Here is a 19,203-nt window from a genome sequence, read left to right as displayed (position 1 = left end):
TGATCTCCACAAACGTGCAGGAGTCTTGTGGAGACGTGATCTCCCAACTTGGTTGCATCTCTCCAAGTAGTATGTAAAACATTTTGGCCCATCTCTGCCCCACCTCCCTATGCCTTACTGAATATAATATGGCAAGAAGGCCCAGAATGGACGTCTTCCATCTTCCACTGTCAGGAAAAACATTCAAAAAGAAACCTTTGCCACTGCTAATGGGAACGATCAGCTCTTGACTAGTGATTTCTGGCTACGCTTTGGCTACACTTCTGGAAGTTATCAGTGTAGTTACAACTCTGCAGCCACAGAACGGAGTTAGACCGCTGAAGTTGTGAGGCTTCCACTCACGACTGCATGAAATTGCTGTACCACAGCCAACGACCAGAAAAGATGCAATGGTTTGAAGACATCTGGAAGAGGTTGCAGCCTTTTCAGGAGGCATTATCCAAGACTCTCCAAAAGAGTAATTCTGTGAAGGGAACTGAGACACAGTTGGTTGACGTGACTTAAGAGATGCTTCATGGGCGTGTGAAAGCTTACGGTGCTGGAGCCATTTCAGGTACTAGAGCAGCAGGTCAGATAACTGATTTTTGTGTCTACTTCTTGTCTTTTATCAATGTTGTGTAAATATAACATTGTCTTTGAAACGCTTTGTGACTCAGTCTCCTAAAGCAGCAAAGCAAGTAGCCCCAGAGCAGCAGTGTGCCTGGGGCATTCAGGTGAGTTCTCTGCATGCCTTAAATACATGAAATGTGCTATTTCATGTACATAAACCCCAGGCCTTCCCCGTGAAAAGGTATTACAGGTACTGTGAAGGTTTGGCAGGCTGAACAGAGGGAGCTGCTCCAGCCCCTGTGTAATTTAACCTGGACAGCAAGCAGGCTATGCTCACAAGCTTGTGAAATAACCAATAACGTTAGAGATGTCCCTTCAAATTACAGGGTTATTTTGCAGCTAATATAACACGATGGATGCCCCTGGACAGGCAGGTGCGCTGCTGCCTGTTGCGGGGACTTCGTGTCCTCTCCCCCGCTGAGCAGCTGCTGCCGACGCCGGGCTGCCCCAACGCCCCTGGCTGCGGGTGTCTGAGCAGCGGGCTGCCCCGCGAAACCCACTCACTACCGGGGCCGCCAGGGAGCACCGAGGACGGAGACGACCGCTGGGTGCCCGCCCGCTCCCCCCTGGCCCGGCCCGGCCTGACCCTGTCCACCGCCATCAGGGGCCGAGCCCGCCGGCCAAGGGGCAGCTCACTGCTGCCGCAGCCGTATTTTGAAGCACCTCAGGGTTTGGTGCCGGGGCCGGGGCCGCGGCCGGGGCGGCGCTGGGCAGGCAGGGAGGCGGTGGCGGCAAGGCCCCGCCCGGGGTAGGCCCCACCCGCCAGCTCAGCCCACACTACGTCTCCCTGTGTGCCGCGGGGCGAGCCGCCGGCGGAAGCGGAAGGGCACTCGGTGCCGCTTCCGGTGTAGTGGCCGTCGGCGGGCCGGTGCGGGGAGGCGGCGGTGTTCGCACAGGTGAGCGCTGCGGCGTCGCGGCCGGAGGGAGTCACGTTGCCTCCTGCCTGCGGTTGCCGGGGCCGGCTGTTGCGCTCTGCGCCGGGAAAGCGCTCGTGTCCGCGGGCCGGGCTGGGCCGCCGTGAGCAGGGCTGCTCCGCCTGGGGGTCGCGCTGTGCAGCGCTTCCCCCCCCCGTGTTTTTGTAGTGGATGACAACGCGTGCCCGGCTGATGCAGGGGAACCGCAGGCGAGGCCTCCGAAATGGGCCGGAGGAAGGGAGTTTATATACTTTCAGAGGAGTTAAATCGCTGTGCTTCACACTCAGGATTGTTTTTTTTTTTAATAGCCTGCAGATCCGTTGGTATAACGGGTACTCTTTTGCTTGCTTTGATGGATTATTGACTTTTTTTTTTTTTTTAAGCTAAATATTTTCTTTAGTAGTAGAAGTGTCCGATTTGGTATTCCTGCTTGTTGCTGACAGACCTTTCAGTTTTCTGCGTGCTGTCTCAGGGATGGGAATGCCCCGATTTAAACTGTAGTGGTCCCTGAGGTGAGGCCGGCATGGGCCGGTGCTTGAACCCTGTCCTTTGCAGTCCAGATCCGCCGTATTCCTCGCACCTTTTTTGCTAACGAGCTTTCAAAGGCAAGTTATGAGCACCTCTGTAGCTGCTGCGTTAGTGTTCTCTAACTTCAGCAGCGCTTGTCACAGGTAAAGAGAATGATGAATAATTATTTGTTGAAATTGGAAAATGCACACTTCTGGTGATGTTCTGAAGTGCTACATATGAAGTAATTTTAAGAGGTGGTCTTCTTTCTTATTTTTTTTATGAGTATGTCTTTAAACTGACTCCAGTTATGTTTTTTTAAGCATCATTATAAGTTTCTCTTTGAAGCAATTTTTTTTTTTTTCTGTGGACAAGAAAACTTAAGATGTTTTTATGTGTGTGTCTGCTGTGAAATTTGGGGTAATATTTAAGGTATTGTAAATGGTGTTTCATAGCTTTGAGGTGTATTGCTTTTGAGATGGATGAAACCAACTGCATCTAGACAGTCTGTTAACTACAGCAAGTGGTATTTATAAGTACTTCTGTTTTTATACTGGGTGATGATATTTACATCATGAACAAGAAAAGCATGTTTCAGGAATAATTCTGTGGAGTGCACAGAAGGAAGGATGCAAAACTTAGGTGGGTAAGTACCAGTAGAAAAACTGTGAGAAGACCCAAGCTTGGAAACTTTTTTTAAAGTTAATGATGTACCTTCAAAGAGTACCTCTCAGTAAATAAAGTCTTGTACCACATTTGACTATTAAGGAGGCAGGTGCTAGTATCTTAAATAATAAGGACTTCTAAACAACTGACAAATAATGAACAATATACTGCACGAATTTTATTTATCCTAAAGATATTAAAGAAATTAAATTGTCGGTCTTTTGTAACCTGAACAGTTATGAAACTGGTTTCTTTCAAAGGGTGTTCTGCAGAAAAAAAGGATACGGTGTCCGTTTGAGTTCCATCTCGTCCAGAACTGGTTTCCTCTCTACTGTCAGCATGGCAACATCGCTTCGAACTGTGTGGTCCAGCTTCTTTTGGATGCGTTCAGTAGCAACCTGTAAGCAGGCCCCACTGCAGAGTAAGTAGTGGTGAAATTGTAGAAGTCCGATATTAAAATTTGTTCTTTGAGAGCCTCTTTCCTGTACTGTTTAAAGTAATGGAAGCATGGAAGTGAATTTTTATTGGAACAGAATCAAGTCTGATATTCCGTGTTCTCTGCTAATAATTAAAGGATATCTTGATTTGTTTTTTTTCTGTTAAAGCTTACATGGTCCACATATGATGCTCCTCTAATTTATTCATTAGCTTGTAAATACCACCCCTCTTACCACTGATTATATTTGAAGATTTAAATTTATTTTTCAGACTTACAAACAGTGGTGAGAAAAGGCTACGGTAAAATCTCATTACTTAACATAAACAGAGAACAAGTGAAAACAGGCAATATTATTTCTTAGATTTTTTTTCCATGTTCTAGACATCAATAGAAAGATGTAGGGGAGATAGTAAAGGTGGTAGAAAAGACAGGAACTGAGGAAATATAACGGACATGTTACATTTTAGAGGTTAGTGGACAAGGAGGGGAAAGAAATCTTAGGAAGAAGTACGAACTATTTGCAGTAATATTTTACCAGAACTTAACTTCTTAATAACTAAGAATTGTTTAATTGGAAGAACTGAAGCATGGAAGTGCTAACAGAAATTCTACATTTAAGAATTTTATATCTAAATTATATATTTAAAGATATTAGCTGTATCTAAATTTAAGAATTTTACATCTAAAATATTTCTGAGAGGAAAATAACTACACAAAAGTTTCTTCTTGGTTCTTTTCAGCTTTCCCAGTTTTGACACACTGAATGCTCTCCCCCTCCATTATGATCAGCCAAGAAAGAATCCTATTTGTATTAAAACTAAAGATGGTCTACATAAAATAACGTGTCAGAAAAAAGTTGAAACCGTTTTATGACTTATTTGAAAACAGAAGGCTCAGAATACGCCAAGACTTAGTTCTTGTGTTCGTAATTCAGTTCTTAAAGTGTAGTGGTAGAAGAAGCTTCACAGGACTCAGAAACTTACATGTGGATTTGTGTCAGGTTCCGGCAGTAAAGGAAGGGGTTTGCCAGTAAAAGTCAACTACAGGCACCTCCCAGGCCCATCTTAGGCATGCATACCTACGTGGTTGCGGAAGGCAAGATGCCTATGGTGTGGTTCCTTGATAAGGGACTGTTACTGTTTAACACCTTACGTTAGGTTTACAGTTGGACTCGATCTTAAAGGTCTTTTCCAACCTAAATGACTCTGTGCTTCTATGAAAAAATGGGAATGGAATCGCGGGAAAACTCAGTTGGAAGGGACTTCAGGGGGTCTGTGGTCCAACCTCCTGCTCAAAGCAGGCTCAGCTCTGCAATCACACCAGGTCGTCTTTGAAATCTCCAAGGACAGAGGCTGCACAAACCAGCCTGGGCCCCAGTCCCACTGGTTGGCTGTCCTCATGAGGAAAACATTTCTCTACATATCCAGTCAGAGCCTCTCGTTTCAACTTACGGGTGTTGTTTCATGTCCTCCCGCCGTGCAATGCTGTCAACAGACTGGCTACCTCTCCTCAATAACCCCAATCCTCATACGTAGTCACTGGGGGCTGCTGTTAGCTCTCGCCAAAACTGTCTCTGCTCCAGGCTGAGCCAGCTCCAGTCCCTCAGCCTCTCCCCACAGGGCAGGTGCTGCAGCCCCTGACCATCTTGGTGGGCCTTTGCTGAACTTGTTCAAGTTTATCTTTAGGGCCCCAAATTGGCCACAGCATCTAGATGTGGTCTAACAGGTGCTGAGTGGAGGGAGATAATCCCAGGCCTCAGTCCACTTAGTACAGTCCCAGATGCTGTTGGCCTTCTTTACTACTTGTAATTCTTGTGATTGCTTTCCTTGGAGCAACAGGAACCTGGGGAAAAGGGTAAAGTTATGTAGTGTTACAGCAGCCAAGACATTATAGTTTTGTGTTTTGTATAGCATATATAGCAGTTGCCAGCGAAGTATAAATTTGATTTTTATAGTAAATATTGCTATGAATGAAGTTATGATCTTCCCTGTAAAAGTCATGAGGTAATGTTCTTTGCATGTATAAAGAACATGTTCTAATGGTGAAATCTATAGGTATTTTGTTCATACTGTGATTTTTCTTAGGAAAACAATACAATTGGAAAGGTAAATGCAGGCCATAGCTACCTAGATACTGTATTTTCTGATTGCATTAGAAATCTGTGTAGTAAAGTGAACTTCTGTTTAGATAGTATTTGGGTTTTGTTAATCTGAGTATGATTATAATCCCTAATTAAGACTTAGAACAGAATGAAAACGTAAACATTCTTAAATTTGGCACAGCTCTGTTTGTTGCTACATTAGTGTTCTTTATGTGGTTTTTTTTACAGATGGAGCTGTGTATCATGCTTGCCATAAATCTACATACTCAGTTCTCCCTGAAGACTACAACTGGTACTTAAAAGTGCTTTGATGTGTGGCCTTTTCATGTAACACTTATTGCAGGGCTACTTTCTCTGTCATGAAGTTGTCATATAATGGTATCAAAGACATCTTCTGCCAGTTTTGGATATATGTAATAATTTTAACTAAAGTACTGTTTCCAATCATAATGATTGTGAAGTTAGTATTTAAAAAAATGAGCGTAATGAAAAATCGTGCAGGACTCATTCTAAACGTGGTGGTGACCCTAGTACCCCTGCAGTTTTGTTTGTGGAGAATAAGTCATTTCCACTGATGCTTGTTGTTAAGACAAAGTCCAGGTATTTTTGTGCTGCTGCATGGGAAGCTTGAGTAGAAACCAGAAAAGATAATACAAATATAGTGAGAAATGCAGCCTGTGTCGCACAAGGTTTTAGGAAGCTAATGTGTCATGGAAGTTAATAAGGAAGGTAGGTGAGCAGAGTCGTACTCCCTCAGGGAACCTCTCAGTAGGACTTTTTGTTCATCGTGCTCATCATCTTTTACCAAATATAAAAGTTGGAACCCCAAACAGCTTTGTTTCCTATTCTTTCTTTTGTAGATGCATACTTCTTACAAAGGCATGTTGTCCTAGAGATCATTATCCCCATCTGTTGCTACAGTTTTATATGCAATTATTTGAAGTGTTAAAGATTTTTTTCCAGCCCCTATTTCCAGCTATCTTTAATACATTATTTTAGCCCTCTTTCTCTCTCCATCCAAAAAACCCCCATGAAGATGGCTGGAAAAAAAAAAAGAGGAAGTTCAGATCAAGTATTTGTGACCCTTATTTTCTAAGGGTTTATTTTATAGAAGATTCTTAAGAATTCATAAATGCAGGGTCAAATCTGGTTTTCTTTGGGACTCGGGCTGCTCAGTTGCTCAGCATTTCTGAAAATTGTAAGGGATATATTTAAAAGCGTAAGTTTTTATTTTTATAGCAAAGTGGAACTTGCAGTGACATCAGATTTGAAGACAATTGTCTGCTACCACCCTTCGCTTGAGATTCCATACGAGCATACAAAAGTATGTCCAAATGTACACATTTATATTTCTTACTCTTGTAAAGGCATAAGTAGTTCATAATTTTGAGTCTTTAGGGCATCTTTTTGTAATTTGAAATATGAGGTACTTTTTAGTACATGATCAGCATGTCTGTGAAGTAAGTGAATGATGAATATAGCTGCTGCCATGAGGAGGACCGTATTCTTAGTTGAATTGAGAGAAAGTTGCAGAGTAAGAAATACTCAGATATCATAACATATAGTAACTCAGATAGAATTAAATGAGGCACTCAAATACTTGTGCACTACAGAGAAAACTAGTGTCTGTCTATGAGTGTACTCCTCCAAGAGGGTGTTTGAAATGCAGGTTGTCGTTCCCACATCCTACTGTGTACAGATGCAGCAGTCTGGGCAAGAGGATATAAAGAAGTGCTGCTGCTGCTGTCTTCAACTCGAGCTTTAAATTCCATTCAGCACTCTGAGTTCATAAACGCCACAAAAAACTTTAAATATTGAATTTTTATCTATCAGTAGTACTTTCAATGTGTTCTTTACACTGACAAAAGTAAGTCTAGATAAACTTTTCTCGTGTACAATTTTTGTTTCAATATCCAGTTCTCATGTGCTGGTAGAATACTGCAAACGGTGGCTACGTTGCTGAAGTACCCAATGTAAAAATTCTCCATTGAAAACTTAAACCATTTTAGGCACTCTTGGCCTGCAAGTTACATATGGATATTTTTAAACTTATCAGTTGCATGTCTCTTGGGAAAAACAGGTGTAAAAGACTAAAACAAGAAAAAATATTTGTAACGGTGCTAGTAGTTAGGTTTCAGGTTGAGAACAAACATCTTGGTCTTAGCAGATGCACAAACAATTAGGAAGTGACATTCTTCTCCAAGGTACAAATCATCTAAAAGCTTTTTTAGTGGTGGTGATCGTAATTATGAATAAATTTCTAAATAGGAATAATATAAGTACTTTTGTATTAGTAGAACTGAAGCTTATGATTCAGCTAGTGAATTGTAAGGATGAGATCAGCAATAATGATGACAGCAGTGCTGATTTTAGGGGTAATCACCTGTAGCACCTGGGGTAATTAGATGTTTCTAGACATCTGCTCCACAGTGGTGTGGTTTTGTTCAGGGTGGGCAGTAAACAGCCTTTACAATTACAGGCATTCTTCTGTATTCCTTTGGTTTCAGCTGTTAAGAGTAAATTGTAATGCTATCTGTCTAGCTTGGCTTTTTGATTTTTCTCAAAAAAGGAGAAAAAGGAAATACATACACTACTCTTTTTATAGCCCATACCACGGCCAGATCCAGTGAATAATAAAGAAGAAACCCTTGATCAAGTTTTGAAATCCAGATTGAATGAAAAAGAGTTAAAGAACAATAGAGGTCCTACAATTGAAGAGCTCAGCAAAATGTTTTACACAACAAAACATCGCTGGTATCCTGTGGGACAGTAAGTATTGTATTTTCAGTGTTTGTTCCTTTGGGATGTAAAAGGAGATACAGGAGTAATTTAATGACTAGATTCAACCTAGGATAAGTCATGTGAGACAAGATACTGTTAGCACACGGGCTATTACATAAAATCTCAAATGCAGTGTTGTGTAAATGGAAGACTGTATTTTGTAAGGTTTTTTTAACGCTGCCTCTTTGGTAGCCTTTGCAACTTTTTTTTTGTAAAATATGTCACGGAGTAGGAATTTTTCATACCATCTAGTTAGCTACTGGTTCAGGTGATTTATTAAAGTTGCATAAGTGAAGTCAGCGTAAGAGAATCTAGTATGTAAAATACCCTCAGTGGATATAACCAAATACAGCTTGGAAACATGCATTGTCTATTCCTTAACAACTTTTCAGAAAAAAACTTAATGGGATGATTCTCAGACTTAAGAATAGTAGAGGTTTTTCATTTGAAATAGTGCAAAGTGCACCTTGGTGTGCCTGGTACTCAGAAAGCTAGGAGGAGGAGAGGTGCAAGTGTGCGTGACCGAGCTTAAAGAGAAACTACATACATTCAGATATACCACTGGAAACAAATGGCATTCTAGTTTGCGTTATTCCTTTCCAGTTGATGGTGCTACACCTTTTGGTAGCTGCTAATTTATAGCTATGGAGACTTGATACAGGCAGATTTTGGGGGGGGGGGGGGGGGATCCACAGAAAACTCTTTAATTACTGTGTTTTGGGAGTAGATAAAAGGAATGAAATGGTAGAACTTTCTATGGCCAAAGGGTAGCTGTCACTTTAATGAGCATCAAACAGGATCTTCATTGTTTTAGGGTGGGCAATTAAAAGGAAAGTAGGGATCATTTCTGTTGTGAAGAGTTTGTTTTTTAGTTTGTGTGCAAAATATTACACTATTTAACATACAGTCTGGCATAACTCCTTTAAACATCAAGTCTCTTTGTTCTGTAGCAATTATTTTAGCCGAAGGAAAAGCTGACCATGTAATAAAATTAACTTCACACAAAGGATTAAGAACAAACAGCAGCCTTTGTACCTATTCAGCTGTAGAACTGATTGGATTATTGTGTGCTTGTAGCAGATGTAGCAATAGAAATGAGTAGCGTTACATAACTCCATGAACAACAGAGATGACATCTAATGAGTGGTGATGGGTTGTGCTCGTGTATCTTGTGTTTTGCTTACTTGTGTAACCTCCAGACCACTCATGGGGGGGGGGGGGGAAATATCAGGAGAATCAAAGACTCCAAAGCTTGCATTCACTGCGGCCTTTTTTTCTTCTAGGTATCATAGAAGACGCAAGAATCCTAATCCTCCTAAAGACCGATAATTAAGATTTCTTGTTCATCAGCACTTTGCTATTAATCTTTATTGGAAATAAAAATTACAGAAAGTGAGATGTTTGACAATTCTGTGTGAGTGCTATAAGTAAAACATGCTTAACTAAAGTTGGCTGTTATTTTCTACTTCAACTAGTTGACAGAAAAACAACAAAACTGCACTAACGAAACTGGAAGAGCTGTAGTTCAGGGGAGGAAGAGTTCTTTGCCTCAGCAAGGTAATCAGTGAAGACTCCCAGCTCTTTCTAGCTTACCTAGGGGGAAGGATTGGCCCTTTCTTACATAAAATGCTTTAAATTAAACAAATTTGGTTTGATTCTACTTCATAGCTTTAGCGTTCTGTAGTGCTTGAATGTTTCTTTTATTATAATATTCTATGTCATCTAGCTTTTTTTTTTTCCTCAGGAAAAGGAGATTCTTTACTCCAGCCTACAGTTTTAGGCATCAGCCTTCTGATAGAAAGGGCTAGCTTGGAACATTGTGCCTCTGGAGAGAGCCCAGTGACTTCATTAACTCTTCTTAGCAGATCCTAATAAATAATCAGAAAAAAAAATATCCCATATATGTCATGCAGTTTGATTGTATTTCCTTTCCAAAGCAACTTGGATAAGATAGGAAGGTTCTTGTTTCTTCTGTTAGTTTAGTGTCACTTTGCCAGCATGTGTTATTCACACATTTTGCTAGAAGTGGAGTACCATATAAAGTCTCTAATCCTGGTCATTGTTAGTATAAAGAACACTTACTGTTCTAAAGTTATTACTAAATAACTTTTTTTCCTTGAATTTCCTTTAATTGTGAAAAAAGTAATGTTGGATGCATGTAAAAAGACTGCCTTTAAATACTTCTGGAAAATTTTACATAAAGCTAGTCTAAGTATTTATCTTGGTATTATTTTAAAAAATGCATTTTTAAATCCGTATGCCAGTTAGCTGATAATGGTTTATCATGGCAGAGCATGAAATCGTTTTGCTTATTCTCTCTGTTACGCTTGTAAGATATCTGAGTCCATGTTTAAGCTTACATCAGCCAAGTGATTTTTGGCTCCGTATTATACGATGTGTTGCTCGCATGATAACAAACATGCTATCATGAAGGAATGTCTGTTGTGTCTATGAAAAGGATCGCTGCTTACTCTGCAAGTTCAACTGCATGAAAGCAATTATTTTTTCTGCCTAGAATATAACTTTTAAAATAGTTTTCAGTAACTTGTAGTATAACAAATTTTAGTATTTTCATCAATTCATGGTGCCTGGTACTGACACTGGTCCATAAATGAGAAGCTTACGTCTCATGTTTAGTGTTTTGTTATGTTCCACTGCATAAAATCGAGCCCCCTTTATTTTTGGAAAGCTGAGACCTAATTTGTCACTGTTTGACTTTACTCCAGTGTAAGAAAAGATATCCTTGGATTAATTTAAACTTTCAATTATTTTTCCCCTTCTTTTCCCCGATACTTTTGCTTGTTGCTGCCTAATACTGTTAAGACATTTTGCTTGACAAAAACCTTCTGTTACCACATTTGTCTGTTCTTGCCTGTCAAACCCTGTTTATGATCAAACATCCACAATCACTGTAGAAATGTTGGATTTCTCAATGTTTCCCAAACATTTTTGGATGCTTTTCAGGCATTTTGAGGGCTAAAAATCTATGAAGTGCTGGACTGCTATCTTTAAAGTACTTCCTCTTCTGACCAGTTACTGGAAATTGAGTCTAAAACACATGTTCACTACACGTACCCTCTGCCATTTTGTTATTACATTAATTCATAAAATTGATAAATCTTTCCCCGCATTACGCTACCACTCTCAATCTTTCTATGTTCTCTTCTACTAAATCTTTCTCCTAGGTCATCTGAAGCATGACCTAATTAAAATCCTACTCTCACAGTACTTCCAAGCCGTCCTACTGATTATCTAGGCCTTGAACAACTAGATAAAGCTGTCTTTATCTGTTTCTCTTCACTTGAAAACTTGGATTTAGAAATCCAGCCGTTTGATTCTTGTCCCACTTCTACGCAAAAGAATAATCCATTGGAAAGTTGGTGTGGGATTTCTGTTTTCTGTTGCTCTTGTTCTTTGTAATTGAAAACTTCAGTTGCATAGAATTCACTGAATGTTAAGTCTGCTCTGGTGTCTTTGTATCCAGTTTTAGGCACTTAGCCATTTGCTTTGTATCTAGTAGTTATTAAGTGTTTCAGACCTTATGTGGCTCATTGCTGTGGATAGTATACAGCTGGGTACACCTTACTGAATTTTTTTTTTTAATGTCTCACTAAGTGTCTTCTCGGGCTTTGCTTGCTAGCATGCCATTAGAAAACTCTGTTTCAGTCAAGTATCAAAATGTTTGTCCTCAATTCAGACCATTTAAATTGCAGTTCAATTTATCTCGATGTCCTTGTGAAAAGAAAGTTCTTTCACTTCCTCTAGTTAGACCTGAATTAAAAAAGGAAGCATGCTTTTAAAACAGCCTTTTGCCTGTTCTATGTGCAAATTATGTTGTTCTGCAGATTCTTGCTACTACCACCAGGAGGCAATCTCGCACAATAACTCAACTGGATTTGTCTGAAACCATAGAGGATTTAGCTCTATCGTCAAATTTAACACTATGAGAGACATGCATTAGCTGTTCTTTAATTAAATTTGTAAGTACCTCCCTAGCAGGTCTGACAGTGGTTGGATTCAAAGGGTCAAAGGTTCTTTTGTGGGACTTGCCTGTTTGCTTTGATTGATTTGACTTTTGTAACTGGTAGCAGAGATGTATGTTCCATTTAAACAAAAAAAGCCCCACCCTCCCGGTTTTGAAAAAATGAGCCAACAGCGGAGCAGTAATGGGACCCAACTGCCAAATACACCCATGTCACAAGTTTCATGTCTTTGTGCTTCAGATCCTCATGACTATAGCAGCGGAGCAGTTATCCATCCATCCCTTCCTGCCCCTCCTGTTATTGAGTCCTGTACAAGTTCCCTTCTTGTCCGTTTACTGTTGTAATAGGTCTGAATTTCAGCTGCCATGTCTAAATTCTGCTGTACCAGAATAAATCATTGCTGCAGCTCTGTTATAAGTCACAGTAATGATTGCTGTTTAAAGCCAACACTGCATTTCTCAGTTATTCCAATCTTTATGAATTTTAGCAGCTGCTCTGCTGTTATTTCTCACATGCTCATTCCATCCTCAAAACTGGTACAAAGCTATATAATGAAGAGATCAAATAGATGTAGACTGCATTCCTCGTCTGTAATAGAGGATGTATATTTTGTTTTAATGCTACAATATAATAAAACTCACTTAAAGTCCCCCAGTCACTAGAATAAATGTCAGACAAATTGTGTACCTACAATACATAAAAGTTGGATTCATCTCTAAGATTGAAACAGCTACTAATTAGACATCTAAGCCTGAGTTAATCTTTGTAGGCTCCACTTACAGTCAATTGACATAAAAAGTACCTACACAAGGCAGTTGATCTTATTTTAAGTTTTTATTGTCTACATATGTCCTCATCTATGAAGTTTAGTTGAGATTCAGATGCCTGTATCAGAGCAAATGAAAAGGTTGGGGGTTTTTTTGAGGCATATATGTAAAAGAAAAATACTCCTTAAAATTAAGATAAAAACATTTTTGCTGTTTCTGCTAGCCTTCAATAGCATGTAGTCCATATATAGGAACTCTTTGTTTTCTGTATAGAGTAATTCACACACGTTTAATTTGTAATTTTGAATAAATTTGTGTATAGGATTTTAATCTTACCTCTTTATGTTTAATCAATCCTCCAATGCTAAAAGATAGTATTTAAGCTGTTATTTTTTTTGTTTCATTCGGTGTGTAGTCATAGGAGAAATAAGATAGTTATTTATTTTATGTGTCTTTATAGCACCTCTTCTAATGAGTTCATGATCGCAACTGTTACCTCTGTGTACTTCTAGAAAAATGAACACAATAAATGATAATTTACTTGGGTAATTTGCACAGAATTATCTGAAAATTTAAATACCATTTACACAGAATATTAGTTCCATGTGTATAACTACAGCTGTTAGGGCACTGCACATCAGAAGGTGGGAGCTATGTAGAGGCTGCATGAACCAAACGGCATGTTTGGTCAGCAATTTTGCATTGCATGGCTTCTAGAGAAGTAAAAGTTTATGGCCTGGAGTACCACTTTATTAAGTGTCATGATGTAGGTGAGAAATGATCATCAATGCATCACAAAGTTTTTCATCACCTAGAGGCATCACAGGAGGTTGGCATGGCCAATAGAACTGAGAAACTTTGCCAACTAGTCCTTCTGAAAAATCAAATAAGTAATAAATACAGAAAACAGTTGTGCTTATATTCAGCTGTACTGCTTGTCAAGATGAAAAAGTGTCTTGGGTCAGAGGCACTTTACTGTTTTAAATAAGGCCAGTTTTGACTGCTACCAAAGTTTACAATTCCTCAGCAAAAGATTCTCCCTACCAGCAAAATACGAGATATCAGAAAAAAATTTCTGGAAGAGCTGTTTTTTAGCATCTCTTCTGCCAAAACTAGTAAAAGTTTAACCATGTAAGTATCACAGAAAATTTAAATGAACAGTGAAAAGTGACTGTTAAATTAAGCTACTGCATTAAGCCATTATCATGTAGAATAAAAATTAACCTAAGTAAAAGATTAAACTATTAAAGCATGACCCAACTGTACAAACATATATTTCTTACTCACTAATGCTAACAAAACAAAGCTTCATAGTTTCATGTAAAGATTAGTGTTTCTTAAATACTGCTAGTCTTTCTCATTATTCAAATTTATGTTGTATTTGTCTAAACAAATAATAAGTAGCATTTTTCTGAAGTCAACATCTGTAGGTGTTATACTGGATCAGAGCTGTGCTGCAGCAGTCATCTTCACCTTCTGCTTTAGTTAGACACACTGAGGATTTCAACTGAATAATAAACTAATGCCAGGAAAAAATTTTCCGTGACTCCTAATTAGTTAACAGTTGGTCGGTATACAGTAGCATAGGGCTTCACATCCCTTCTCATATTTTTTTGTTGTTTTTTTAATTTTTAATCCTGACTGGTTTAAGCATGGGTTCACTTGTTATTTTCCAAGAATACCTCATTTTTTATAAAGCTCCCTTTCCCCACACCGTTTTTCATACAGTTAAAATCCTGGCATTAGTGATGGGGAAACTGAAGGTGGCAGCGAGTTCCACAAATTCTGGAATTGGATTAAGAAAAAGGATTTTGTATCCAGAGTAAAGGCACAGTGCAAACAAAATTCATGGTAAGTTCACCACAAGCAGAGATAAGAAAAACAGGAGAGATAAGAAAAACAGCAGAGAAATTCCCTTTCTAGAGCATATATTTTATGTTCCAATCTAAAATAAACATGCCATATGTTGGCTGCATGGGTTACAATTCATTGACTTTATATGGCCATATCTGTTGAAGGAAAATACTTGAAATGAGCCCAAAGAGGCCACTGGTAAGGCTGAAAGGTGACACAATGGCCTGTGAAGGGAAAAGCAGTGGCAGTCCGGATGGAGAGCAGCTGTGGTTAGTACCTACACAGTGCTTAGCCAGTCCTTGTCCAGTCTGAGGGCAAAACCTTGCATCGCTGGAACTGGGTGAGTGTTTTGCTTCAATATGACCAAGACTTTAACTCATGACTTCATGGAAATGATACATGAGAAGCATTATATTTCTTTAAGTGAAGCGTTTATCCTGCAGTCCAAAGTACCTGTGTCTACACTTTACCTCAGTCAGAGGTGGTCCCCAACAGCAGACTGATACTCGGGGTCCCTCTGAGCACGTCCTTGCTGCTGCAGGCTGGGGAGCAAGCTCAAGCTCCGGCTGCTGATCCCCACACCTCTTCATTACTTCCCCCTGTTCCACCTAGCCCTCTTCAAAGCAATAGCTGCATGCCCCTGCAGGGAGAGCTCACACCAAGCACTGCTCCCAAGATCACATCTTGTTTGACTTTACCCTACGTGCTCTTCTAAACTGCTCAAGCTGACTGTGCACCCTCAAACGTTACTGCATCCCAGAACGCGTAATACATACCCTCACTGTCATGCTAGGAAAGCACCATTCTCACAGGCTGCAGTACAGTTTCACATAATTTCAGATACTTCAAACTGAAAGACAGACAAAAAAATCAGAATTACATGTTGGGTCTATAGGGGCACCAGAAAGAGTCCAAGGAGTACTGTGGGATGTGAATATAGGAGTCTGCTCTGGAGGGAACTAGCCCCAGCTAGTGTGAATATAAGCCAAGCCTCTTGGCATCTGGGACTATTTAGAAATACAAGCATGCCCTCTGAAATCAGGTAGTTGGGACCCACATCATTTTTACAGACAACCTGAGCTCAGATTGTCTTCGTCTGTTTGGACTACTAAGTCTGAATAAGTCTGGTACAGGCTTATCGAGACACGCAAAACCAGAAACTCACATGCGTAATTACTGTTCCCTAAACAACTTGAGTCATTGGGATTGTCCAGTCCAGTTCAGAGATGCCCCAGTTGAGACTCCTGTAAAAATAAAAGGATTTTTCTTCTGGATAAACAAAACTAAATATGCAGAGAAGAAAGTGCATTTCTATAACTTCAAATAAAATCTGGATTTAGGAGCAAGCATCTTCTTCAACAGTCCACATCGGAGTAAATGAACCGTACCAAAGGTCACTAAATGTCAATGTTCTGCAATTCTCAGCCTTCAGAGGATCAAAGAAATCTAAAAAAATGGTTCAAGGCATTTGGCAAAATAATGAGGTGAAAGGCTTTCCAAGTTTTCTGAAGAAAAAAACCAATAATTGGATATAATTCTTAAAATCTTCATTTAGGCATAACTAAATAAAAATGCCTTGTTTCCATTTCAGAGCTAGTGAAATGTCAACAAAAGAAAATAGTGATATAAAAAACCAAAGAGTTGTTTTTCAGTTATTCTGAGGACATAAGGGGTTTGTTTATTTAAAAATCTGTGACACTGGCAAATAAGCTTTTCACTTTACATAGCTTGCCAGGTATTGTTTTGTTTGTTTTTTTTTCCTTTTCAGCTGCACTTATACAATAAATTAATTTTTCTTGAAATACACTACCAGTTCAGCACAGATTTTTTAACAATTCATCTCCTTACCTGGCATTCTCTCACCCCTTAGAACAGGCCAAGGAACTGATCTTGAAAATGCCCAAGGAGATTAAAAGATATGCTTCAATTGATTGTTGAAGTATAACTGTCAGAAGCATAACTGATCAGTCTTGTTTGCGGAATTTCATTGTTGTTGCTGCATCTTTTCCATCAGCCACTCCAAAGGGGTTTCATTAACATCTCACTAGTACCTCTGACTAAGTAGGAATTTTGACTACATTGTGAAAGCTTCTAGAAATAATCTATTTCGAAGTGTTAAGTATATAAATGCAAATTGAGTGGAAACAGCTGTTATTTACATTCTCTGGACACAGGATTCCACTCCCTGATGGACAGAGAAAAAAAAAAATGCCATTGAAAGAACATGAAGAAATTGGAAAAATATGGATCTAGTAAAAATATATGCAACGGACCACATTGTCGGGTGGTATAAATTGGTATAGCTTCACAGGTTTGCCACCATAACAATATATAGCCCACCTGCCAGGAGGACTTGAAGAGCTTCACGTACTTCTTGGAGAAACGGGGGGAAGGATTGAAGGAGTGAACACGCTGAAAACAAAAGCATATGAACAATTTCACGTTTCAGCCTTTTATGCAATGGCTAACAGAGAGCCAGGCATTTTCAGAAATAGTCTCACAGAACAAAGCCCCCATTCACAACAAGATTTTGCTGTAGACTTCTGCTGGTTTGAGATTATGTTCTAGAAAAATTACAAAAGCTCCTGAAAAATGTAAGTAGCATATTCTAGATCAGTGTGTGCCTGAAAGTGGAGGACTGTGCTGGAGGGAAAAGAAAGCATAGTACGAAAGCTCACCCCTTCAATGAACCCAAGCTTTATCTTTTTATTAGCCTGCATGTCCTCTGTACATGTCCCCCTTCACTTACCTGGAGCAGATCCTCGCTGTCACGTGTTCCACTGGAAAGCTCACGCTCCCTCCTGCCATGCCTGCTCCTATCTGTAACATCACTGGCAACCACCTAGGGTAAAATGAACAGTAATAGACTGTCCTCAGAAGAGGTGAGGCATGTTTAAAAACGTACACAAAACGTGGCTGCTAATTTCATTTGGACCAAACCCACTCAGTCAAATCAGCGTTAGGAACCTGGCCTGGGGAATTAAAGGCGGGATTGTTTTGCTGGGTTTTCCTTATAGAAGGGAAAAGGAGTAGATACAACCAACACAGCTAAAGCTCGAGCACCGCAGAAACACTTGATTCTTAAGAGCCTGTACAGTGATTCCCTCCAGGATTAGTTCTGTTTGACTTGGGATTGCTTTGTGCCTGCCAGCACACAAAAACTGTCATAACGCAGGCAAACGTGGGACAGAAATGTCATTCGTGTTCCATTTTAGATACAGACTCCTGCCTGCTGTTCTGTCTTACGCAAACGATACATCCAATGGCTAAATGCATCCTTCAGTTCCTTCCCAGAACAGAGGCTGAACCACAGCAGCAGGTTTTGCAGCTTCCTTCCGTCTAGCATGATGTGGCCTCAAATGCTGGGGAAAAATTCTGCTGTGCCTCAGGCATCTTTCTGGATCAAATTTATTCCCAGAGGGATAATTTATCAGAGAAGTGAGCTATGAAGAGAATGCTAAAAATAGTGTTAAAATTTTGAAATACCGGGCAATGGCACTGAAAGTCAGAAAAGACGTCTAGCCCAAACTCACACTTTATAAAAGGCTTTGCATATTTTGTAATAATTATGGCTATTATTTCCCCTCCCCCATTCATTTACAAAGAGAGATAATAACAAACTTCAGCAAATCTGAATTTGGTTACAGAGAGCCATCTGTTAATTCTGGTATATGGCAGTAGAGGGCATCTAAGGACTTCAAGTCACATATGGTAAGGGATTAAAATCAGATGGCTGAAGGAGTTGCTACTCTCATCCCCAACCATTCACCCCACCCCGTGACAAATTTGCCACCTCACGACCAAACAGCTCATGAAGCTGCTCCTGAACAACCGCAGTTTTGAGCCACGCTGAAACTGGGGTTGATCTTAACACACCAGACTGAAAGCTGAAGTTGCTTAGGAGGAGATGTGTGAGTTAATTTCTCACCCCTGCTGCAGGCAGCACTCTGTCAGAGCCACGGGAAGGACGGTTCAGGTACGGTATAAGGGGAGATAGTAACTGCCTCAAGCAGTCTATCCAATTTTATCTACTCCTGTTTGAGCTTTAATTCCCACATACCTGGCAAAACTTCCTACAGGAGGGGCAAGCAATCCTGGGAATGGACAGGCAGTGCCAAGAAAAGGCGAGCTGTGGACCAACGCTCTTTCCTTAACCAGGAAGAGTAGCCCTGTGTCTATTTCCTCTGTTGAGCCCAGAAAATGCCAGTCTGTCTGGCCTGTATTTCAGTTTACGTCCTCCCAACATGCCAATCAGTTACAGGACGATGCCTTGAGCCTTCCTGACAAAAAACAAACACTCATCATGATAAATAAAGAGAGAGAAGGTAGTTGGCAGCTAGCACTGTTTTCTTGTCATCTGTTCAGGTTTGTATGACATTCCATGTCCAGCCTCTCTTTATACTGAAGCGGGGAAACCAGCCATGCCTATCTTGAGCCAAAAGACGCCAACACGTCAGGGGCAGGTTAAGTTCATTACCTGACACTAACACTTAACGTGCTGATCTGAAAAATTTATTTGATCCGAGCAGCATATACACATACCATGGGCAGCATATTTTCAATTAACTGTAAGAAGTTTAAG

General features: G+C 40.1%; 1 protein-coding gene and 1 long non-coding RNA gene across 2 annotated transcripts; one reads left to right on the top strand and one right to left on the bottom strand.

Annotated features, from left to right (window-relative positions):
• The first annotated feature begins 1,455 nt into the window (after positions 1 to 1,455).
• Positions 1,456 to 10,067, top strand: MRPL42 (mitochondrial ribosomal protein L42). The gene is made up of 6 exons (XM_050890675.1): positions 1,456 to 1,505; positions 2,957 to 3,117; positions 5,465 to 5,528; positions 6,476 to 6,560; positions 7,842 to 8,005; positions 9,301 to 10,067. The coding sequence occupies exons 2-6, from the start codon at positions 3,036 to 3,038 to the stop codon at positions 9,344 to 9,346; spliced, it is 441 nt and encodes a 146-aa protein (XP_050746632.1). The 5' UTR covers positions 1,456 to 1,505; positions 2,957 to 3,035; the 3' UTR covers positions 9,347 to 10,067.
• Positions 10,068 to 15,403: 5,336 nt separating this feature from the next.
• LOC127012536 (uncharacterized) lies at positions 15,404 to 17,421 on the bottom strand. The gene is made up of 4 exons (XR_007766025.1): positions 17,371 to 17,421; positions 16,962 to 17,033; positions 15,787 to 15,865; positions 15,404 to 15,471 (listed from the first exon to the last, which is right to left on the bottom strand). It is a non-coding gene; the product is annotated as an uncharacterized LOC127012536 (long non-coding RNA).
• Positions 17,422 to 19,203: the final 1,782 nt, after the last annotated feature.

Source organism: Gymnogyps californianus, chromosome 1 (genome assembly GCF_018139145.2).
Source record: "Gymnogyps californianus isolate 813 chromosome 1, ASM1813914v2, whole genome shotgun sequence".
NCBI classification, from domain to species: domain Eukaryota; kingdom Metazoa; phylum Chordata; class Aves; order Accipitriformes; family Cathartidae; genus Gymnogyps; species Gymnogyps californianus.
This window is presented reverse-complemented; position numbering and strand designations above follow the sequence as displayed.